General features: G+C 38.5%; 1 protein-coding gene across 2 annotated transcripts; it reads right to left on the bottom strand.

The window, feature by feature from the left end:
• Positions 1-5,896: 5,896 nt before the first annotated feature.
• Positions 5,897-25,582, bottom strand: CRELD2 (CRELD disulfide isomerase 2). Of its 2 annotated transcripts, none has more exons than XM_075146387.1 (10): positions 25,320-25,582; positions 24,073-24,155; positions 23,032-23,142; positions 14,211-14,302; positions 13,012-13,188; positions 11,669-11,767; positions 9,939-10,016; positions 9,032-9,127; positions 8,026-8,166; positions 5,897-6,487 (listed from the first exon to the last, which is right to left on the bottom strand). In XM_075146387.1, exons 1-10 carry the CDS (start codon positions 25,473-25,475, stop codon positions 6,429-6,431), a joined length of 1,092 nt encoding a protein of 363 aa, XP_075002488.1. In that variant the 5' UTR covers positions 25,476-25,582; the 3' UTR covers positions 5,897-6,428. The 2 variants fall into 2 exon arrangements, with proteins under 2 accessions (XP_075002488.1, XP_075002498.1); XM_075146397.1 differs by having other exon boundaries at positions 8,098-8,166; positions 25,320-25,566.
• Between the last annotated feature and the right edge of the window lie 91 nt (positions 25,583-25,673).

Below are 25,673 nucleotides of genomic sequence, written 5' to 3'. Positions count from 1 at the left end.
AATGTGACATGGCCTACTCCAGGAACGAAAAAAATTCAAAGTGAAGTAAAAAACTGCATATTATTTATGTTAAATGTCAAAGACGCGTCTCGGTTCCCTGAATCTGTTCCTCTTCCACCGTTTGCAAAGCAAAGATCTTATATAGGACCATCTCTTGTGTCTGTGCATTACCTCAAACAAATAAGGCCATGATCACAGCTGCATGTGGGAGGGTTCTTATTTATTGTACTAGTCATTAAAAACAATTACTATCAAATGAGCACCTGACAATATGTTCTGATAGATAAAATAATAGGGAATGATGGAAAAGACATTACATCAGCAATTTTGCAATTAGATACTGCATTTCCAAATGGCACAGAGAAAAATTCCACACTGGCAAGGGAAGAATAAGATGACCCACAAACTCTCTCCTGTTAGAATACTGAATAATTTATTCACACATCCCTTTTTTGGGCAGACTCTTTTATCTAGAAACAAAAGAAAACAAAACAAAAAAACCCGTAGGTAGGCCACCTTCTTTATTGGTTTTAAAGTGTGTGTTCCTCTTTCCTCCTCCGTCTCCTTTATTTAAAAAAAGCCAAACTTTTTTTTTTTTAACTAAGAAATATTAAAGGAAAACAATGTTGTTTTTTTTTTCATTAGAAATAACTTCTTACAGGTACACAGAATGGGTAAGAAAAACAGGATCCAGACTAGATTCCTAGAAGTCATTGAAAAAATTAATGTGAAGCAGGACAGATTTAATTTAAGGTGCCTTTTCTTTTTAACTCAAGGAAGATAAATATGCTTAGTCCAGGTATGATATATGTCAAAAAGAGGACAGAAAGTACTGGATTTATAAAGTTACTGTATATATAACCTATCAAAATGATAGATTATACTACATGAACAGATTTGCAAAACATGAAGTACCATCACCAAAGTATCCATAATAATTTCACAAATATGCTTAGAAATACTGACATAGCAGCCCCAAGATGTATTTCAAGATGATTGTCCCAACATTAACAAGTTTAACTTGAGCATTCATCTTACAGCTGGTATGAAATCCAACTTTTTCCTTTTTTTTTTCCCGTCTTGGACTTCCTGTGCCCTGTGAATACAGAAGAATTTAGCAAGAATGTTTCTCCTAGCTGAACAACTTCCCAGCTACTACTCAAGCAGTTTCTGCACTAGTGGATGTAGTGGTAGATGCGGATCCTACATATCAGATGCTATGATGCAAACTGGGGAATGGGTGAGGATTACGGCATGACTCTAAACAAAAGCAATCCAAAAAGATGACCCTCAGCCCCAAAGAGTCTACAGTCTCCCTACTGACAAAGGCTAAACTAGGAAGGTCAAATTCAACAAAAAAGCATCCTTAAGTAGAGAGACAATATTTTTACCTCAGCAGCAGACCAACTAGTGTAACCAAATACCATTTTGCCATCAAAGCAATAGCATGATCATAACCCTTGACATCAGGAGAGTAGACCTTGGCCTGTTCAGGGATCTGCTTGGAAGGGAAGCTAAGGCAGACAGTCCTAGACAGAAGAAGGGTCCAGAGGTTGATTTTCAGTGATCGCCTTCTCCAATCCTGATGCGTGGGAAATCAAGCAAAGATGGCAGGAAACCAGAACGAATGAACAAGCAGCTCCTGACTAAACTCAAGACGTAAAAAGGAACACGAGGTGGAAATAGGGGCAAGTGAGCCAGGAGGAATACAGAGACACAGTCTTAGCATGAAGCGATGGGGTCAAGAAAGCCAAAGCCCTACTAGAGTAGAACTAGCAAGTGATTTGAAGAGCATCTAATTCTAAGAGAAATCTAAGAAAAACCAAGATCCTTGCAAACATATTTGAGCTCTATCCACAGATCATATTTGGATTAACATTGGAACTGAAACCAGAAAGTTAGACATGGTGTGAAGTTGCTGAAAAAGATGAGGAAATTTCCATTTTGATCCAAGGAAGGAAAAAAAAGCACAGACAGTTGCTTTGAATAACCTCAGAAGTTTCCTTCCAGAACAGATAAAATATAATCTCAAAAAATAACCCAGGGCAGACCGATAGAGGGAAGGAAAGGGAGGGGTATCAGGAGATCAGCTAGGACCATTATGGAGAACTGTCTTTTATATTATTGCTATATATGATCCAGAACACTGCTTGGGTTTTTTTTTTTAAAGCTTTTTTTTTTTCCTCCCTATGCATTCTTTTCAATTAATCACTTTTTAAGGCAAGTTTGAATTATTTGTATGCCTAACCTTTTCTGTATTAAGAATGGTCTGAAAGCAACTTGAAAGGCAGGGCACACTCTGTCAGGGAGAATTGTCTTAACATATGCACCTCGTGCTGTATACACTGAGAGCTTAACACTCAAAATGTGATTTGGTGATTTTCACAACTCTTGGTGCTTTTTCAACTTGCAAATATCAGTTCAAAGGCTAACAATGACAACTGCCTCACTGAAGGGTACCTCTCCCATACATGCTAGAACGATGTATGATCAGTCCTTGTCAACCATAGTGTTGTGTTTGTACAATATATCCCATATATTCTACAGTGACATGTATCCTGATCTTGTCTATAACCTATGGGCTTTGGCATCTCTCCTGAGAAAAAAAATAGGGATTTGAACCCTTTCAGGTGATCTCAGACTTCCTGAATTACCTAAATCAAGTTATTCTGCAAAACAGAGTTCTTTTACCCTATTTATGAGTGGATGGTATTATACTTTACAGAGAACTCAGTGTCTATGATAGACATGCTGGGAATTCACACCAAAGAATAAATTCAGTATTATGTCCCAATGCTCAGATGAACACACTTCAGCACAAACTTTGATTCCTAAGTTTAGACACTGCAAGAGGATTGTGGTATACATGCTGCATACTTGAGACTGCTTTCCTGGCCTTGTTTAGAGTTTTAATTGAAACATGCCGGTCTGTAGGTTTGCTTGTTCCTGGAAAGTGTTCCTGGACCTTCTATGGAGTCCAGCTATAACATACCAGCGAACTTTGTCCTTTAAAGTGCTAAGATGGTACCGAATAGTGTATTTCCCATTGCAAAAAGCGCTTAGTCTTCGGTCAAGAAACCCCAAAGAAGTAACAAGAAAAACTAGCAAAAGGGATGCTGTTTTTAGTTTGATACCACACAGTATGAAGTTTACAAAGTAATAGGTGTGAATCTAGAAGTTCAAGGTTCACCTTGGTATTTATTACAAAAGTACCTAACCAACACTTCACTAAAGCACAAATCTTGTTTGTTGGATATCTCAGATCACTTCTGAAATATTTACCAACATATTTGTATAGTTTGAAATGAGACCCGTAATTCCAGGCAACCGTAAGTACAAAGTCTTGTACTACATAACCAGATCGCCTTACAATGTAATGAAAAATTTAATGGCAACAGCTCACTTTTTTTAGCACTAAGCTGTTAACACATACAGTAGAAAGCATTCATACCCTGGACTGGTTTGGTTAACTCAAACACCTTCATTGCCAGTTTCTACTAATCAGTTTAAATCCTGCTCTCCCACTCCCTTCATTCTGATTACGAGGGGCAAAACCCAAGACAACCAAGAGTCCCATCCCGACTATTCAAGGCAGAGGGGAAAAAATAAAAAAAAGAATAAATTCAGTCAAAACAATTTTTAGTTCCAACCTCTAAAACAGAGCAGTAATTACAGTCTGAAGTAGTAAAATGAGGATGCAGAATAAAACAGAAAGACTAACTCTTTAGAAACTCAGCATTGAGACGGCATGAGGCAGTAGCACAGTGTTAAATATTTATCAAGTACATAACTTGGTCAATACTCCTTCAGAGAAAGCTCTAAATATTTGAATTCACCATTCTGGACCCCTGACTTATCAAGTTTATCCACAATAATTTAATGCAGAGCGATAGGTGCAAATAATCAGGGGGCAGGGGAGTGGGAGGATTGAGGAAAAAAGATATTAGTGACTCCTAATATCCAGGTACCACATCCATGTTTCCTAGGGAACACCACTCTGATGATTCTACTGTGGTAATGGAAAGCTGAAAACACTATTCTCCACAACTGAACAACAGTTTGGTTATATCAGACTACTCTCATTACTTTTGCAGGACAGGGTAGGAAGAATTTCTCCTCTCTATCACCAGAGAAAAAACAAATTCTTGAAATCTTTGTTTTTCATTACTTCATCCCAGAGTTGAGCTTAACTAGGACCAATTTGGTTAGGGCTTTTTGTCCAGAGCTTGGTGGGGGAGAAAACGGAAAGCAAATGCTTCCACAGTGTAGTTAAAGAACCTCATCAGGTATCCCCCCAGAGTCCCAAATTACTTGAAGGGAAGTTAGAATAGCAAGTTCTTCTTCATATGAGGAAGCATTATTTCAGGCTTGAAACATTAATAGAAGAGTTCATACTGGAGAGACAATTCCGTTGAGTATGAATTGATGGTAGTTTCTACACAGAACTGACATTTCATGTTACTATTAACAAGGACTATTCAGACTATCATATGGAACACCTGGGAGTTAAGTGTCAATAACTGAGCAACAAAGACAAGCTATACTCCTGTAAGATCCTTAATGCCTAATATTACTGTAACTGCCTACACTTGTACTAAAAAAACCTAAAGATCCTTGAGTTGTATTCCCCGTGCTCCCGAAACTGCCTACTTTTTCCTCCTTTTAATTTAGCACTTATTAAATACAACACCTACCCTACAACTTGAAAGATATGTGGCATATAGGCCCATCTCTGGCAATTACAGCTGAGAAAGCACTGAAGTTTTCATTCTCAGACTGGCAAATTAAGAAACATCTAGATATAACAGCTGAAGGAAAATAACTTAAAGAAAACTGTTACAGATACTTTAATACCATTGGGTATTTAAACTACAGCACACAAGATCAGCTTAGACAGCTTTTAACATAAGAATCCAACAGAATCCTTTTTTGTACGATATTCACCTAAATATCTATTGCACATACAAATCCTACATGCACTGTTTACAAACTGAACTGTGACTTAATCTGAACAAAGAAGTCTTCAGAAGTATACAGAAGGTGTTTGGCCTTCACTGCTCAACAGGTCAATCCTATTCATACCCTTTTTATTTCCACTTACCTCAGGGTAGTGTTTATAACTTCTTCATAGCCAAGCCTAAACTATGCTCTTTTTAGCTGTATTCTGTAATCCCTCTTTATGTTCCCTGTATCCACCACCGCAATGTATTCCACACTTTACTCACTTCCATCAGAACTTTAAATACTGTACCTGGATGGTCCTTAGCTTATTTACAGCTGTGATGGTCCTGCAGAATATACCAGTTTTAGCTCTTATACTTGCCTTTAAGCTTAGGGACAACACGTAGGAAATTGTGTCTATGCTACGCTTATTAGCTTTCCCTCTGAAATGGCACAAGAGACAACAAGATAAATTGATTGGAGTGTGCTTGCTCTGAAAAAGACAGGAAGCTATTACATGCAGCAGTAGACTGTAGTGAAAGTCATGTATTCATCAATTCTAGAGACTACTCATATAACAACTGTGAACCACAGAGTGCAAGTGTTAGCCAAACTTACTTTTCATCACTGTATAAACTAGTTTACATACTTAATGCAAGTATCTGGAAGAAAGACTTCTCTACCTATCTTTGCAAAGTTGTTTAAGTTTGACATAATTCTTCCTTTACAGGAAAGTGTGTGTGTGTGTTTTCTGTTGGGTTTTTCTTCCCCCCCCCCCCCCCCCATACATTCCAGCACAACTGAGTGCTGGAATTCAGTGCTGAACTGAAATACAGTGCTTACAACGTTCTGGGTTTTTGTTTTTGTGGTGGGGTTTTTTGTGGGTTGGTTTTTTTTTCTCCCCCCCCCCCTTCAATGCCTAAATGAAAAATAGACATGACAACACAGCAAGGTATTAACATCTTAAAAATTTTTAAGGCACATTCCAACAAAATAAACTTTTATTGAATGCAGTATTAGGCATTCTATTTTGTTTAAGGGAACAGTGCTTCCCCCCAAAGAGATTCCCTTTGACAATTTCTAAAAGCTGTATTTCAGTTACAGAAATATTTCTCATGTCAAGAAACACCAAACTTCAGTCTAAATTTTTCTTGAATTATGAAGTGCAACTAAGTCCTTCCAAATGATAGTTTTCAGTAGGCACTAGAATGAGAAACCTGCAAATTGTTTACAATTGCTGGGCACAATGTTATGTTAATTCAAATTTTATACTAACCCATCTAGAGTGTTGTTCTTGAAGAATTCTATAAAAAGTGGCATTTAAGAATAAAGAAATGCAGCTTAAAGAGCAGTTTATCACCATTAAAAAAAAAATCTTAATGGCAACCTGCATATTTAATACCATTTCCACAGTATGTCAGCTAGCAGAGGCTTAGTCCAATAATTTAAAACTTTAGATAGGAATGTCTTTTGGTTCTGAATGCAGATCATAAGTCATCATGTCCAGCAGGTGAAGGCTCAGTTGTTTCACTCTCTACTTCCTCTCCTGTGAAATTAAGTATCATAATTAGAATACAAATATATTATTAATTATACCATATAATTTTTGACATTAGGAATTTTTTTAAAGAGAAACCCAAATCAACATATTTATCAAGACCAGAGAAGCAATAAAGCCTTACGGAAGAGCTACTTGCATCATCCTCCTAGTCCAAGCTTATAATTTTTCTTTTTTTTTTACTAGATGCATACAAAACATTTCAAATAAACTGGTATGATATTGTCAGTGGAAGAAAAAAGCAGCACAGCTATTTCTATTCTAAGCTTTTGTTTTCAGCTATTCACAGTGAACTTTCTCCTTTCCACATGACCTGTCAGAAGAAATTCTGGTATTTGAAAACAAAAAGCAAGTATTACTCAGAATTATTTTCTATAGTACAAACTGCTCAGTTCAGATGTTAAAACAGCCTTTAAAAAAGCAGAGCAATTTTATTGGCAGAAGCATTAATCTAAGAAAAAAGCTAAGCCAATTTGTCAACTCTTCATTTTGCTTTTATTCTCATAAAATGTTAGGCCATATTAAAAAAACATAGCAACTCATATCCTGAGTATCTGCACAGGAAAAACGCATAACTGATTTTAAAGGACTAATAACTGGGTATATAAGGTACTGGGTATATAAGGTCTGAACTGAATGCCCTTGAGTAGCAATACTACATAGATCTTTACAACTTATTAGTACAAGATGAAAACGCAGTCAGGGAGGGGCAGGGGGGAACAAAAAAAACCCAAACAAACAAGCTAAGAAGTAGAAAGAAAATAAAGGTATGAAATTGAGTGTCTCTTGTCTGTTCTCCCACAACCTTTATTGCAAAATCATCCTATCTTTCACTTTGGAATTGTAAAAAAAGCCTAGACGGAGTAATGAAACACTAATGAACGTAATTCTGTCCATAATGTATCATACATCCTAGAGCAAACTACACTTGAATTTCTTGACTGAAGGTATAGTTTAAGTCAAACTAAACAGTCCCCTACTACTGAAAGGTGGATGTCTTCTCCATATTCACCTTCACACCAGCTCTGGCACTTTTGTGATGACAAAATAAACAAATTCAGCTCGCTCATCCAGCAAAAAGAATTCTGCTTAATTTTCTGAGGTTTCAGTGAGTTGAAGGAGCTTGCATGTGATCAGATAAAACCTTAAGTCATTATAATTAATGATAAAGGAAAAAAAGTGGGGAGGAGGAAGACCTCCTTTTTATGATAGCAGTAATTTGCTAGTTCACTTTATGTAATGAAGCCAGCCACCTAAGTGACTTACAAACACAACCTTGAGTTAAGCAAAAAAAAAAATCAACACAAGAACAGCATGTTTAAAAAAAATCCACTGTCTTTAAGGAAGAAAAAATGCATGCCAGAATATGGCCTACACCACAAACTATTTGACACAGACCACAGCTGTAGGAAGATAAGGAGTTACACAGAAGAGTTTACAAGCAACTAGACCCTTAGACAGAAATACACCTCCAAGTTGTCAATATAGCATATTTTTTAAAAATCTGTCATTGAAAAGCCACTTGCCTGTTTTTACAATTTGAACACATGTTCCATCCTTATCCTCAAACCCTTCTGAACATACACACTTGTAACTACCTGAAGTATTAACACAGTCTTGATTCTCTTTCACGCAGACCTTTTCAGGAAGGTTACATTCATCTATATCTAGAGATAGGACAGGGAAAGAAAGAGTCCACTGCTGTTATTTTGTTATAAAACTTACTTGTGCTTAGTCATAGAAACAAAATTCTATTCAAATATAAAAAATACTGAGCAACAGAATGCTGCTGCAACAGATTTAACTTCTGTTAAAATAACCTGTTACGGTTCTTCACGATTTAGACTGTGTTTCAAATTTATTCATATAGTACTGTTTTTTTTATGCTTTGCAGGCCCCAATGTGGGGAAATGAATTAAGCAACAGCACTCGTCTTAATCTACTGAAGATTTCCCATAGTCATTTTCTACTGATGCCATCAAAATACAACTAAAGAGAAGTGAGTCTGTAAATACTACATCATTATAGTTAACGGCTACTTAATATTGTGCATGCCTTTTGCTCTTCCCCACAGAGAAACTCTAATTTCACTCTTTCTACTATCATTTCACGTTACAATTCACTATGAATTAATATCATTTGAACTTGGACATTAATTGGATTAACAGAAAGACAACAGAATCCACATTGTGTTCCTGCCTTTCTGTTACAAAACGAATACAGATGCATACGTCTAATGAAGTGGTAGATAACTGACAAGAGACTCATATATTTGTTTCCTGAACCCGCTATAAAATACTTTGTTCCTTTTGTAGGAGTATTTCACCTTTAAGCCTTGTCATGCATGTTAGCTCAATAATACAAAGGAAGTTATAAAGAAAGTCTTTGCTGCTAATACCAGAATGACTGGGTTCATTCTGATAGGCTTGAAAACTGAAGCAAACAAATGCGAACATACTTAACAGCTCCTCAGTGTGGCTAACCAAGAGTGAGCTAACTGGTGTTCTATCATGTACTACTAAATCCACCAACCTGTACACTTTTCATCTTCCTTCATGTATCCAGATGCACAGGTCTTACACTTGTCAGAACCTTCCCCTGTGCAACCTACGCAGCTGGTATCACATGCTAAAGATAAAATATTTTAAAAATAAAAATTAATATATCTGAGGTTTAAAGTACCACCCTTAAAGTCAGCCAGCTTACCCACACGAGAAATCATAGAATCATAGAATGGTTTGGGTTGGAAGGGACCTTAAAGATCATCTAGTTCCAACCCCCCTGCCACGGGCAGGGACACCTTCACTAGACCAGGTTGCTCAAAGCTCCACCCAACCTAGCCTTGAACACTTCCAGCGATGGGGCATGCACAACTCTGGGCAACCTGTTCCAGTGTCTTACCATCCTCACAGTGAAGAATTTCTTCCTAATATTTTATCTAAGTCTACCCTCTTTCAGTTTAAAACCATTATCCCTCATCCTATCACTACACTCCCCGGTAAAGAGTCCCTCCCCATCTCTCCTGTAGGCCCCCTTTAAGTACTGGAAGGCTGCTATAAGGTATCCCCAAAGCCTTCTCTTCTCTAGGCTAAACAACCCCAGCTCTCTCAGCCTGTCCTCACAGGAGAGGTGTTCCATCCCCCTGATCATTTTCGTGGCCCTCCTCTAGACCTGATCCAACAGGTCCATGTCCTTCTTATGCTGGCGGCCCCAAAGCTGAACACAGTACTCCAGGTGGGGTCTCACAAGAGCAGAGTAGAAATAACCAGAAACCTCTTGCTTTCCTCATACAATAGGTCTAAAGCCTCATCCTCCCCATGCCCAGTCAGGACCGGACCACACTGTACTAAATGCCGCGTATCACGCCCTTTCTAGCATTACCTCTAGCATTAGAGTAGGATTCTAGACAATAAAGTACAATAGCAGATTAAAAAGAAACCTTTGCATAAGAAAGATCCATCTGTGTTCAAACAATACTGGTGATCTTTGCAAGGAGAAGCAGCACACTCATCTAAATCTGAAAGGTAAAAAGTGAGAAGTTACCTAAACTAGTAGTCATGATTACATAGCCAGATTAATACTTGAATGCTATGCTTTGAGGTCTTGGAAGAACTGGCCCACAGAAGTATAAACTTAAACTGACTGCATTGAGAGTAATTGTTACAATGAGTTCAGGATCAGATATGCAACGTTAGACATAAAAGTGACATGGTAACATATACTGTTTCGTTCAGCTTAAACTTACATTAACAAATCAAAACTGATCCTCAGAAGATGTTTTGTGATGACACTAACAGACTTAGACATTCAAGAGCTCAAATTAAATAAAACTTCCAGAATACCTGCCATCCTTGTCATTTTCAAGCCAGTGTTTGCATGCATTTATGCTTTTCATGCAAATAGCATAACAAATAAGCAGACAGACTACTCTTCTGGAATACTGTTCATTTCTCTACTCCTATATTACCAAGACATGGAACTTTTTAAGGTATTAAAAAAAATTACAAAAATGCACACACATACACCGCTTAGTTCTCTACTCAAAGTAAATTGGAGAAAGCCAAGTTATGGTTAGGATCAGTCAAGCTGAAAACCAGTTCTACCTGGGAAGTTAAAACATGCTAGTCTTGTGATTTCAAGGAAAGGGCACAACAGTACTCACAACTAAAAAATTCAGACAGAGAAAGGCTATTTCAGTCCCCTTGCTGTCTATCTCATCCTGTTGCTACAGACATCATTCCTACTGATTACTCAATTAATTTATTCTTAATCAGTTGTAATGATTATTTGGAAAAAAACAGCTGTACAGAAGACAATACTGGAGCATTTTAAAAACGCTCTTGAAGCGTTCAACGGTTGCCTAAGCAGGTATTGCAGGAGCTGTAACTCAAATCCTAGTTCTCATTAGCACTTTTAAAAAGAAAGTGTTCACATAATTTCTAAGATACTGTTTCCAGACATTATGTTAAGGGTCTTTAACTGGTCAAATTCAACCAGTTAAACAGCATGTGTTACTCTCCCCCTAGTGCATTCCTACACTGGGAGTATTTTTAGTATTTGGGTTTTTCTTTAAGTGTTTCATACGTATCTCCTCATAAACCAAGAGAAATGCTAAGAAACAGGCAAGAGATTAATGAAGCACTGGGTTTGATGTCTCCCGGTATTTCTCTCCAATAATAGGAAAAGTTAGTATGCCTGGCTTTTAGTGAAATGTTTGAACGCTGTTACGGTTGAGCATTTATAAACACACAGTAATGTGAAGACAATTGTGCAATTACTACAAAATATGTAGATAAGCTGAGAGGAATCTGCCAGTAGTTGACAAAATAGTTTAAAACAAGAGCAGGGTGCTGTTTAGCATTCAAATAAACACAAAAACCCTGTCTTAAAAGCAAGGCCCCACTTGCTGCCATCTGTATTTCACTAAACTAAAAAGATATACAGTGAACAGTTTGATAAAGACAACTATAATCACCAGGTGATCAGTGGGGAGGAAATACTGCTTTCTTGCAATGTGAAACAAGTTAGGAAGAGAGAAACTACAAACTACAGAAATCTAAACTGACAGAACACTTCCATAAAATACAATAAAACTTGATGTGATGTCATGTATTCTCACTAGCCAACATTGCTACAAAACCTGTTTGAAGTCTACCAAGCATTACTCACCCACACAAGCTGCTTCTTCATTTTTAATCCAGCCTTCTTTACAGTCTTGGCAGTCCTTGTTACTTGAACCAGTACAAGTTTTACAGGCAGCATGGCAGGCTGAGATAAGAGAAAACTACAATCTGAGCTTTGTTGAGAGATTCCAAGACAAGTTTGGACACACAAATTCTCTAAAAAAACCTTATTTAGGATTCACTTGAAGCCATCATATTTTGGTAGCTTGACTCTCCCATTCACAAGATTAAATCTTGACTTTAAGGAGATACTATTTACAAAAATGCAGCTCTATCCTACAAAAACCAAACCAAAACAAACACCCAGGAAGCCAAACCTGGCAATTACAGTCGTTTGCACCACTTAACAGAGTGCCATGAAATTCTAGTGACTAGAAGTGGCAGGTGCAATTTCCAAAATATTTGGGAAGAGGAGATCAAGAAGGTAAACTTTGCTCAGCCGCTCAGGGTTAGGACAACAGTTTAACCTCTAGACTCAGCACTCCCACTAACGAATCCTCAGACTACTTCATTTGCAACTAGCTATGAGAGCAGTGTGAAGTGATACTAGTCTGAAGAACTTCCTAAGGAAACATACTAGAAATCCAGTTGTATATGCATATTATATATATTATATATGCATGTAGTATATATATAAAAGACACAATATATAACATATGCACATTATATATTGTAATACAAAACAAATCATACAGAAGAATTACTACACAGCCAGATAAAAAACCAACATAGATCGTGTTGAAAAACAATCTTATTAGACTCCATGGTCAGGATTTAGTTGCTGTAGAATCTCCTTCAAGATGTAAAAACAGATGAAAATCTGACCAACTGAAAAAGTTTACTCCTACGACCTGACTTTGTTTCAAAATTAAGCCTAGACATACTTAACTGGAATCTATGTAGTCTACAGTACAGATCAGCTGTTTCCATGCCCATTTACTCCAGTTAAGCTTATCTGAGGCATGAGGAAAACCTAGCTTTCAGAGTAGTCCACTATGCAGCAATTTCAGCTCAAGATTTTCATACAGCACTTGGGGGAGCAGGGGGCAAAGCTTGCTCTTCCCTCCCGCCTCCTTCATGACATAGATGAATTCTGCTTCTTAATTTAAAGCAGAAAAAAAAAATATCAAGAGCAGTCTAGCAGGATGACTTAGCAAAACCTTAGAATTCCACCAAACTGACTGACGTGTCATTTATGGTTAAAGCTGAGTAACCAAACTGCAATTATTTTTTGCTTTTACATTTGTCAGTTTAAATTGTTTCTAATTTTATTTACAAAAACTGAAAAAGGAAGACAAAGATCTAAGCATGTGTCAAAGACTTTGTTACCTGTACAAACAGAATGCGTCTCATTTCTCAAGGTACTGAAGTAACCATTAGAACAGTCCAAACAAAAATCTCCTGTATACTCCTTGTTACAGCTACATGTGCCATCTCCACCTCGGGTACCATCACCATCACAGTGGCCATTTCCATGGCAAGGTCTTTCCGATCCACCATGACAAGCTAAAAAGGATCAAAAATACTTTTAAATCAGAAGTTAAAGGAAATAACTTCCTATTCTCACCACAAGCACCTGAAGTCCCTCCCTCTTCATAGACAGTTTAAAAAAAAAAAAAAGTCACACTAAACCATGATATAATTTCCAAAATCTTTTTTCCCTTGAGAGCAACCAAAAGGCTTGCAACAAGGAATACTCAGTAATATATTCAAGTATAAGAGGAACTCAAAACAATCTCCAGGAAAGTTCAGTTATAAATTTAATTTTGGGTAAAGACCATGGCTTAGAATTTTATCTATTTTCCTAGCTTCCTGGCTAAAGTTGGTATCTTTTTTATTCTGGATTTCTGTGAATGCTCATACTGCAGTTGGAAAAACCTACTAGCAATCATTTAGATTGGTATTGGTAGAATTGGCACTTAATTTTAAACAATATAAGAGGCCAAAGCTGATCTCTAACAAGGTAGAAGGTTTTAGAGATTTATAAATTATACAGACTTCAGGGGCCAAAATACCTCCTTTATCACTTTTGCATCAAGGACCTTACTTTCATCCAATTGTCTCCTACCAATTTTTATCCAATTTCTCCCACTGCCTTTTTAACTAATCCTCAGTTGTGAATTTCTTCATTTAATCCCCAGCAGTGTTTTGGCCATTTTACTCTTGAAACTGGTCAAGGACTGTTGTCTACATAGCTTCTGAAAGGCCACCTGAACAACAGAATTGATGTTACAGAAAGCCTTTAAGCATGGGTCAGGTGTGGATGTGAGCATCAGATCAGATGGGTTCTGCACATGTAAGTACCCCTGGTAGCTTTGCACATTACTTCATGCCCGGAAGACTTTTCTTCAGGCAGGACACTCACAACGCAGCTACTTAACTATCAGGCAGCAGGCAGGTACATACTACACAGCAGCTGGTGTCTCGCACAACGTATCATACTTCATGTATTTGTCCACGTTACGAAGACTGAAACAAACAGGTAAAAAGAACACATCTGCTACTGTGTTTTTCAGAAGAAAAATTACCAAGGCAATCTGGTCCATAAGTTCCAGCAGGGCAGCAAACTTCTATTGTTTCTATGCAAAACCACTTAAACAAATCAGGATACTTCTTCTTTCTGTATATGAAAGACATTCACTTATCAATCAAAGGAACGAAGCTTCTTTAAAATCCAGCTCACACAACTGAAACTCCACAATGCAGTAGAGAAATCTATTGCACGTGACAGATTAGAAACCTATTTTTTCTGTTCTGAAGACAATCTTATTTCACGAACCAATTTCTAGAAGTTGTCCTCCAACTTGAGATGAATTTACCTTTTAAACAACAATACTATTAACAGAATCTATTCAAATTTTATAGATTATATTTATGAAAAATGTGAAATAAGAGCAACCAATAAAATCAATTCATCTTGACACATATATTCACCCCTCCCCCCTCCTTTTTTTTTTTAACACCTTATTTTTAGGGAAGGTTTATATATAGTTTAGACGGTCTTATTTATGTTTTCCTCTTAAAAGATAACTGCTGTGTCTTTATCTCAACTATGTAGAAGATAACCCAGGACAGCTATTAACATTTGCTCAAATTATTGCCAACCTGACGATAGGGTGCCTGTTAAAATTTCTCCTCTTTTTTAGCATGAATCAAGTATTATTTTAGAAGGATTTTTTTTTAATATTAAGAAGTTAGTTATGTGTTACTTTAGCACTAGCATATACCCCCAATTAAGAATGACATTGCTAGATATTATTTTGCAAGCAAGCATGAGGACTACTACAGTTCTGAATGACAATTCACAGATCTCAGCATCACATTGATGCTGAAGTCTCAAAAACTTTAGTAAAGGAAAGGCTTAGATATTCTGTAGCCTGACAGAAGTCTTCAGTGACTCCCAAGGCACGTACAGCTTCTCTTTCCAAACTATTACGTCTGACCATACTGACTCCAAGGCTCACACCCTGAAAAGTAAATTTACTAAGTACCACATGTAATGTAACAACTTGTGAAAAAAGATCTAAGGTATTCATGGACAAAGAAACTGTCTTTGGAAACTACCACAGAAACTGAATGACATTTGGATATCGCAGATTAAAGGACAGAAGGCAAAATCAATCAATTGCAGTCAAAAGGTCTATTAAATACAGGAACTTTCCAAAAAACAATGTATTTTATGAACGGTCTTGTTTATTTTAGGAAGTCTACTTTGTCAAATTCTCTAATTTAAGACCCGTTTCTTTCAGTTTTGCAAATTTAAGACAAATTTAGGACTCTGGATTGCACATCTCATCTTTCTGGAAGGCATGTCCTACGAATAGCGACTAAGGACTTTGGGCTTGTCTAGTTTGGAGAAAAGGAGGCTGAGGGGTGACCTCATTGCTCTCTACAGCTTCCTGAGGAGGGGAAGTGGAAAGGGAGGTGCTGATCTCTTCTCCCTGGCATCCAGTGATAGGACGCGTGGGAATGGTTCAAAGCTGCGCCAGGGGAGGTTTAGACTGGACATTAGGAAGCATTTCTTTATCAAGAGGGTGGTCAAACACTGGAACAGGCTTCCTAGAGAGGTGGTCGATGCCCCAAGCCTGTCAGTGTTTATGAGGCATTTGGACAATGCCCTTGATGTAGTAGGTACAGTATCTACTATTCCATACTGCTCGCTTCTGTAATTTTACTGTTTGCTTCTGTAATTCTAAACAATGAAGACTTGTTGCTTAGAAGTTAGGTAACTAGCAGGTGTTGTGTTTGCAGGTGTGTAGAATTGTAACTAGTCTAAATTGTGTATCCTAGAAGCATCGTTAGGCTCTAGTGAAGAATAACCTTGGAAACTATAAACAAACGTGGTCCAAGCATGGCTCAGGGACAAATTGCGACCCTATAAGGTAAAGAGGAAATAAGTTCATGAAGAGTTCACTACCTTAACGACCACCAGAGACCACCCGAGACCCTCAAGAAGACCCTAAAGGCTTTAGTGCGCATGTGTTTAAAATGATGTAATATTATAATTAGTTCTCGGAAATGTAATGAATATGTAAAAGAGAAATTTAAAATATGTATGAGAGGCATGGATATAAACAGAAAGGTGACTAGACCAGGTGTGCTTGATTTGTGGCAAGTCCACCGAGCACCCAGGCCTGAATAAAACAATCTCTCTCCTGAGCGTGTGGAATTGGTTACTTGCACGCCGGGCACGAATCCGCTTTTCGGACAACAGTTTTTGGCGACCCAGATGGGACTGCTGTGAAGCCTTGCCCGGATCGACTTGCCGGCTCTCGGTGGGGAGACCCTGTTCTCTGGACTCCAGCGCGCACCGACCTTTTGATCGGGGACTCTGTGAGTATCCTCCCCAACCAGAGCAGGTGAGCGACTCAACGGTGCAACGCTAAGGTAAAAGAGATATTGTTCTGGGGTATAAAATTGTGCATGCATGTATTTGGTAAGGAATTGTGGCCACAGGTAAAGAGGTATATTCATATGCGTTTGACAGTGACGACTGGAGTATATGAAGTTGTAGGCGCCAGGGGTAAACCGGTATATTCATATGCGTTTGACAGTGACGACTGGAGTATATGAAGTTGTGGTTAAGAACGTTCTTTTTAGGTAAAGGTATGGGAGCTCAACCATCAAAAGTAACACCTTGTTCCCCCTTAGGATGCATCATTAAACATTGGGGAAAATTTGGGGGTAATCCTTTGAGAAAGGATAAATTAATTGAATGTTGTACTAAATGGTGGCCAATGTATAAATTAGAAGATGAGGAAAAATGGCCAGAATTGGGAACCTTGCAATATAATACTATTTTACAACTAATGTTATGAGGTATCTTATGTAATTTGTTTTTTTTTCTTTGAGAAGTGATCAAGAAATTTGGAAAAAATGTAAACTTTTACATTTAGATTCTAATGTAATGATGATGATGATGGAAAATAAGGAACCAAAAGTGCATTGTTGTTCTGCTTGTAGCATAGGAAAATGATGTTTAAAACTAGGAGAAGAAGAGGAGGATACACAAATGTTAGTACCCCCAAATGAAAATGAAACGTCTGAAACCGAAGCAAGAGGAAGCAATACTTTTAGTCTGATAACTGGCAGGACTAGAACCCAGCAAGGGTCTGTATTGTTAGCACCCCTTTGCCAGGCAGTGGGCCCAAGGGAGGAGCCAGTATTTGTGAAAGTACCATTTACACCTTCTGATTTAATGAATTGGAAAGAGTTAGCAGGATCATATAGAGAAAATCCTGAAAAGGTGTACAGATCTTTTCGAACAATTATTGAAAATCATAATCCAGTTTGGCAAGATATTCAAATTCTTTTGAATAATTTGTTTACTTCTGAAGAAAAGAGGGTAGTATTAGAAAAAGAAAATATGGAAAATGAGAGAATAAATGCAAGAGAAGGTCCTGCTCATTTTATGCCAACTTAAGACCCAGATTGGAATCCCAACAGCAATGACGGGAAATTGATGATTAAACAGTATCAACAATTAATTTTGTATGGAGTAAAGAATGGAATATCCCACCCAAAGAATTTGGCAAAATTGACTCAAATAATTCAAGGAAAAACAGAGGACCCATCCGTCTTTTATGAACGATTATGTGAGGCAGCTAGGAAATGGACAGACTTAGATCCTGAGAGTGATGAGAATAGAGCAATATTTACTACTTTCTTTGTAGGGCAAGCTGCTCCAGATATTCGAAAGAAATTGCAGAAAGTGGATGGGATTACAGGAATGACTATATCACAGTTAATTGAAATTGCTTATAAGGTGTATAACAATAGGGAAGAAAAGGAAAAGAAAAATCAGGAAAAAGAAAAAATAAAAGACAGGAAACAAAAAGCTGCTATTCTAGCAGCTGCTTTTGTAAATGCCCAAGGATCAGCTGGAAGAAGAGGTAGAAGATATTTGAGAGGTAGAGGTAGAGGGTATTTGAGAGGAAAAGGTAGAGGAGGTAGAGATATGTTTAAACAATACACCCCATTAGGATTTAATCAATGTGCTGTATGTAAGAAACAAGGACACTGGAAGAGTGAGTGTCCAGAGAACAAAGAAGCAGTTGTGACTCAGTCACAGCAGATACCACCTGAAGCTGATTTACTTATGATGGGAGGAGATTCTGAATGATGGGAACCAAGGGTAGAAAATGATATTTCCCAGCTGAGCCCCTGGTTCCAGTAAAGCTGGGAGATGAAGTAGTCGATTTTTTAGTAGATACTGGAGCAAAATATTCTGTTATAAATACATGTAAAGGACCAAAGAGTAAACTTAATGTATCTATTCTTGGGGTCACGGGAAAGAAGAAGATAAGGCCTTTTTTGAAACCTTTAAAACATAAAATTGGAGGAAAAACATTGATGCATGAATTTTTATATATACCGGAATGCACCATGCCTCTCTTAGGACGGAATTTATTGAATAAATTGGGAGCACAAATTAACTTTAAAAAAAGAAAAATCCAAGTTCATTTTCCTGAAGCTAATGCCTGGCAAGCCCAAGTTTATTTATTACAGACAAACACAGATGAATCTGAAGAAATTCCAGAAGAGATTAAAGATGCAGTTTACCCTTTTGTTTGGGCAACAGAGAAACCAGGAAGAGCGGAAAATGTGGAACCGGTAAAAGTTGAATTGAAAACAGGAGTTCGACTGGTAAGAAAGAAACAATATCCTATTAGTATAGAAACCAGAAAAGGTTTGGAACCAATAATAAATAATTTTCTTAAATATGGACTTAAGAGAATGTCAATCTGATTATAATGCTCCTATCCTTCTAGTGAAAAAAAAAAGCGCCACATAACCAAGGCTAGTTCAAGATCTAAGAGCAATAAACCAGTTATTGGTGGACATTCATCCAGTAGTCCCTAATCCATATACGCTGCTAACAACTGTCAATGAATCAAATGCATATTTCTCTGTTATAGATTTGAAAGATGCTTTCTTTTGTATAACTCTGGAAGAAAACAGTCAAAAGATTTTTGGTTTCGAATGGGAAGATCCGTCGACTAGAAGGAAGACTCAGCTCTGCTGGACCTTGCTGCCACAAGGGTTTAAAAATAGCCCAACCATCTTTGGAGCAGCTCTGAATAAGGAACTGGAACACTGGTCTGGTAAGGAAGATCAAATCACCCTCCTTCAGTATGTTTATGACATCCTATTGGGAGCAGATACTATTGAGATCTGCAAAGAAAAGACTGTTAGCCTCCTAAACTTTTTGGAAATGACTGGGTATAGGGTGTCAGAGAAGAAAGCACAAATTGCAAAACAAACTATAATTTATTTGGGGTTTGAGATTTCCCAAGGACAGCGAAGATTGGGAAATGATAAAAAAAAAGCCATTTGCAGGATGGCACCCCCTCAATCCAAAAGAGAGTTGAGAGGATTTCTAGAAATGGCTGGATGGTGTCACCTTTGGATTCCAAATTATAGTTTGATGGCAAAACCATTGTATGAGGCAACCAAAGACCCTGAAGAACAATTTTAAATCCTGCCTCTTTAATGCTAAGTGAAAAAGAGAGTGATCTTAACCATGATTGTTTACAAATCATTGAACAGATATATGCCAGCAGGCCAGATCTGAAAGATGTCCCTCTCCAAACTCCAGATGAAGAATTATTTACTGATAGCAGCTTTGCTATCATTTACTGAAGCAGCTTTGTTGCAAAAAGAGAAAGGAGGGTTGGCTATGCCGCAGTAACTTTAACTGAAGATCGAGAAATAAAAGCATTACCTCCAAATACATCCGCCCAGAAGGCAGAAATTATAACCCTGACAAAAGCCTTAAATTTGGCTAAAAGTAAAAGAGTCAAGATCTATACAGATTCTAAAGATGCTTTTGGAGTTGTGCATGCTCATGGAGCAATATGGAAGGAACGAAGACTTTTGTCTGCCAGTAGTACCCTTATAAAATATGGAACAAAGATTTTAAATTTGTTGGAAGCAGTGCAGAAACCTAAAGAAGTTACAGTGATTCATTCTAAGGCTCATCAAAAAAGGGATTCAAAAGTAATACAAGGAAATCAGAAAGCAGATGAGGCTACTAAATGTGTAGCATTAAATACTATGATTTATGTTTTAATTCCATCAAAAGAAATTCAGGTAGAATCCCTAAGTTATAGTGAGAAAGAAAATAAATTAGCTATGCTATTACATTGTAAGAAGAATGATCAAGGATGGTGGATAACTTCACATGGACAATGTATAGTAACCCCTGAAATTATGAAGAAATTAATGGTCAAAACCCATGCTGAAACACATATGGGAACAGAGGCAATGGTGGAATCAGTAAAACGATATGTGATAGGAACTAAAATGTTATTGATTGCTAAAAGTGTGAGTAATGAATGTGAAATTTGTCTTAGGAACAATCCGAAAATACAAATCCGACCCCCTCCTGGAGAGGTAAAGAGAAGCATAACTCCCGGTGAATATTGGCAAATAGATTTTTCAGAGTTACCATGTATGTAACCAATGCGATGTAACCAATACCGGTATCTATTGGTATTGGTAGATACCTCCTCTGGATGGCCGGAAGCTTTCCCGTGTCAAACCAACAAGGCAAAAGAGGTTGTGAAACATTTGTTGAAAGAAATAATTTCAAGGTTTGGAGTCCCTTTAGGAATGTCCTCTGATGGAGGCCTACATTTTGTAGCGGAGGTTATTAAAAATGTGAAGAACCAAATAGTAAAGAAACAAATTCCTGAAATACAGAAGCTCAGTGGAAATAGATTGAAGCTTTACCATTTGCCTTGTTAAGAATTAGGGTGACCCCAAGAGTTAGAAAAAAAGTAAGTTTATTTGAAATTTTGTATGGTAAACCTTATGATCCTTAATCTAACAAGAAGATCTAAACAAATGCATGTAATAGGAGAAAAATGTCACACCAGAATAAAAAAAAAAAATATATCCTAAACTGTGGACATCTATACCTAAGGGACCATTGAAATTAACTTTAAGGCGTACTTGATGAGTTATCAAAGCTGTTGTTAAATTATTTGTGATATTTAAAATATTTATTGTTAGGGGGAAAAAAAAAAAACCAACAAATTAATTAAGAAATTGTAGTTTTAGGAGTAGAAGATATAAAGCCTGTTGATATTAATTATGACGATCAATAAAGCTGAATCCTAATTTCTATTGCCAAAATAAGATAGAAATTCCAAATTTAAATTAGCATAGACAATTGTTCTTATTTGCAATACTGATCATCACCTTAGTTATCATTATTTGTAGTATGATTTAATGTATGTCTTTTTGTAGACCAAATGCTTATAACTAAATGATGTGAGACTCATGATGCTCAACATCATAAGTCTCAAAGGGGGGAATTGATGTAGTAGGTACAGTATCTACTATTCCATACTGCTCGCTTCTGTAATTTTACTGTTTGCTTCTGTAATTCTAAACAATGAAGACTTGTTGCTTAGAAGTTAGGTAACTAGCAGGTGTTGTGTTTGCAGGTGTGTAGAATTGTAACTAGTCTAAATTGTGTATCCTGGAAGCATCGTTAGGCTCTAGTGAAGAATAACCTTGGAAACTATAAACAAACGTGGTCCAAGCATGGCTCAGGGACAAATTGCGACCCTATAAGGTAAAGAGGAAATAAGTTCATGAAGAGTTCACTACCTTAACGACCACCAGAGACCACCCGAGACCCTCAAGAAGACCCTAAAGGCTTTAGTGCGCATGTGTTTAAAATGATGTAATATTATAATTAGTTCTCGGAAATGTAATGAATATGTAAAAGAGAAATTTAAAATATGTATGAGAGGCATGGATATAAACAGAAAGGTGACTAGACCAGGTGTGCTTGATTTGTGGCAAGTCCACCGAGCACCCAGGCCTGAATAAAACAATCTCTCTCCTGAGCGTGTGGAATTAGTTACTTGCACGCCGGGCACGAATCCGCTTTTCGGACAACACCCTTAATAACATGCTTTAACTTTTGGTCAGACCTGAAGTGGTCAGGCAGTTGGACTAGATGATTGTTGTAGGTCCCTTCCTGAACTGAAATAGTCTATTCTACGCAATGCTATTCTACTCCCTTCAACTGGCATGTTAATGTATACACAATCCTATATAGTTAGGTAAAAAGATAAAGCAATAAAGCAGTCATTAAGAGCAAAGTGGGTTATCAAAAATCCTTATCCAGATATGAAACGTTATAATGGCAGTTCACCCTATTGAATTCTAGCTGATTGGGAGTGCTGACAGTCTAAAGTAGTTAAAACATACTTAGAAGAAACATGATTTGGAACTAAAAAAAAGATCTTAAGAGATTTAAATGCTACAAAGCCATCCCTGCACTAATTATATTTTATAATGGTATACGAAAAGCTTAATTATAACAGAAATCACAGGCCAGCTTAGAAGGCAGATAGAAAAGTCAGCTGCTACACCACATCCTCAAGAGATCCAACTTCTAGATTTATTAGTATAAACTATTTTTTTGATTGCCAGGAGAACAAAATAATGTTTCAGGAAAAAAAAGCAAATAAACAAAAACCCCATATGAACCAAAGAGTCCCTTGCAGTTTTATGACAAAGGAAAACAAAACAGGTAATAAACCTCAAAGTTTTCCAATGTTAGTTTGCCTGAACACCCCACTGGTAACTGAGCAGACAGTATTTGAGAAGCCAGACTGCATGTTTTGGTGCAACACTTCCGGAATTGAAAATAAAAAAGAACACAGTACAGCAGCACATGCTATTAGAAGTCAGCCTGAACCCAGCTGTACCCAACGGCAACTCTTGAAGGATACTGCTATTGTTCAGGCACAAGATTTAACATCAGTAGTTCACCCTCTTAGATAACTTATCCACACAAAGATCTCCACAAAAAAAAATGATACTTACAGTTTGAACCACCATTTCTCTATCTGTTCTTCATGCTCTTCTACCATGTTGTTACATTCAAAGTTACTACTGTCGCACAGATTCTCTATGATCTCTACAAGACGAATTTCACTACAAGCAGAGAAGGAAAATCATAAGTTTAATTTAAACATTTGACACCACTCAAGACATGACAGAGAAGCTAGACTTCAGACTAGAATACTTTATCAGTTTATGGTGTGTTCTGAATTAGTTCCAAAACAAAGCAAATACCAGAATAAAGAACTAACAAACATTACTTCAACTAAAAAATTAGAAGGATGACCACAAGAACCACTTTGGCTTGCTTGCATTCATTATGTCTGCAGATTGCACGTTTGATAGATTTTTAGCTTCCCAGCAAATTTTAAGTGCAGTATTTTTCTCCTAAGTTCAACAATAAATTTCACGTATTATTAATATTTGATACAAGCCCACAAAGCTCACAGTAACTGAGGTTCAGAAATCTCACCCTTACATCTCAATGCTCCAACTAAGATTAAAAAGTGAATTTGAAATTTGGAAGAAAGATACCAGATCACTTTGCTAAGTAATCACACATATATACAAAAGAGTACAGTAATCTGCACCTCTTCTAGTTTTCTGTTTGGCACTGAAATAGTGATGACTAGGGAAGAGATACTGCTTTAATTCTAAAACAAGTAGTGCAGTACTCCACACTTTTTATGACTATCAATTAACTATTGACCATTATTTAAGATCATTATTTTAGGACTTTGATGGGTAAATAGGAAAAAAACCTACTATGACCAATGACAGTATTAATTTTTGTTATTTTCAGAAACAAGACAAGTAAAGGCATTAATAAGGGGGTTCAGTCTTTAGGGTAATTTTCACTTTACAGTGTAATGTTACATTTTAATCGATAAGAATTTAAAGCTTGGACACGTGAAACTTTATCTGCAACGTTCAATATTTATGTTCCAGACAAACATTGGTACAGTGAAGTTACACGTAGTAGACTCGAAATGTAACCAAATGAGAAGTCCTGAGACAGCTTACCTGGACTCATACTTTGACAGCGTCTTCTCTTCCCAAGCAGTGTTTCCACCACCAAAGTTCTTTTTAGCTGTATCTGCTAATCCCTACAAATGAAAAGTACCAAAAGAATGAAAGTTACATAGGGTTTGTTTCTAACAAAAATTAAGGGCAATAGTAAATGCTTATATGAAAATTGTGAGAAGCGCCATGCAGAAACTTCAGTTAAGCTCTGAAGCTGCTGATCAAACTGCTAAGTAAAAGAAACAGCTAGCAACAACATGAAAAGTGAGAAAACGTAGGTTATAGCACAACATGACTCAATTTTCATAACGCGTAAACAAGGCCTTGTTACAGTCTTCATTTACATCAAAAAACATACCCTTCCCCTTTAAGTTCTCAGGAACTTTATTAATCAGTTGAACAGGACCTCTACTTCACTCAGTTTTGATAGTACTTAGCCCGATCTTCATTATGTTGTAACTTAAACACACAACCATACAACAGGATAATTCACTGTGATCAGCACAACTTCCCCGAGTCACAGCCAATGCCTATCAAACCATACCTTGCAAAAAATCTCTGCAGTTAAAGTGATCTGCCAAGCCTCCCACAGTGAATACACGTACAAAGAGTATTAAGTATCTTCACAAGCCAAAGCAGCCCCTTGCTGCCTACGTTAAATTTACTGTGCCACAATGCAGAGCTGTTGCGAGTGGCAACAGACAGAGAATTGTAGGGGGATGATGTTTTCCATCAGCACTCCTCATGGACCCGGGCACGCTACAGCCAGTCTTTTCGCACTAAAGCGCCGAAATACCTTTGATAGCAAAGCTGAAGGAGCTTTGTAACCCACCGACCTAAGGACTCCAACTGCTACCGAAGCCGGGAGCAAACTGCTGCCGTGCATCAGCTTGGCTAGACGCTGTCAGTAACGGCGCACCCGGCGGAAGCGCTCCCGGAGTTCGGCCGAGGGGCTTGAGAAGCTGCGGGGCGGAGAGCTGGGCAGCCGCGAGGGCCGCAGACCCGCACCGGTGCCGCCGGCTTTCTGGCGGGCCCGGCACCCCTTCGCACCCGCTGTGGCTGACCGGCCCGGAGGCCGGGGGCGCCCCTCACCCAGCGCGGCAGGCGCGGAGCGGCCTGCGCCGCTGCCACCACACCTCAGGCTGCCCGGCGGCTCCTCGCCGGGGAGCCCCCGCCTGCCGCCCCCTGCCCCACAGCCAGGCCGCCCGCCGCCGGCCTCCCCTCGGCCCCTCGGCCCCACCGCCCACCTGGTTGAACCTGTCCACCATGCCCCGGCAGGTGGAGCACGCCAGGCGTCGCCGGTCGCCAGCGCCCAGGGCGGGCGGCAGCAGCATCAAGAGGGCAGCGCAGAGCCCCACGGCCAGCGGCGGCCGGCCCGGGCGAGACGCGGGGCCGGGCCCCATGGCGAGGGCGCGGGGAGCCCCGGGGAGACGGAGCGGGGCGGCCCCAGCCGCGGCACCCAGCCCGCCTCAGCCACGGCAGCGCCGGCCGCGCGCAGCGCGCTCGCCCCACCCCGGGCCCCGTAGCAACCGGCCCGCGAGCTCCATTCGGATTTCCGCGTCAGCCCCACGCACGCTCCGGCCACGGGCGCTCGTTGGTGG

Source organism: Calonectris borealis, chromosome 1 (assembly GCF_964195595.1).
Source record: "Calonectris borealis chromosome 1, bCalBor7.hap1.2, whole genome shotgun sequence".
Classification (NCBI taxonomy): domain Eukaryota; kingdom Metazoa; phylum Chordata; class Aves; order Procellariiformes; family Procellariidae; genus Calonectris; species Calonectris borealis.
The sequence above is the reverse complement of the archived record's forward strand: the minus strand, read 5'-3'. Positions and strand labels throughout refer to the sequence as shown.

Bases quoted from the DNA above. Each gene is read 5' to 3' on its own strand.
- CRELD2 (XM_075146387.1), bottom strand. From the start codon at position 25,475: ATGGGGCCCGGCCCCGCGTCTCGCCCGGGCCGGCCGCCGCTGGCCGTG. The intron at 10,017-11,668 runs GTGAGTAATGCT...TTTACCTTTCAG, and splicing joins TGAAGAAGCAGCTTGTGTGG to ATTTAGATGAGTGTGCTGCT. The intron at 6,488-8,025 runs GCAAGTGGCTTT...TTAATTTCACAG, and splicing joins TGTTCAAATTGTAAAAACAG to GAGAGGAAGTAGAGAGTGAA.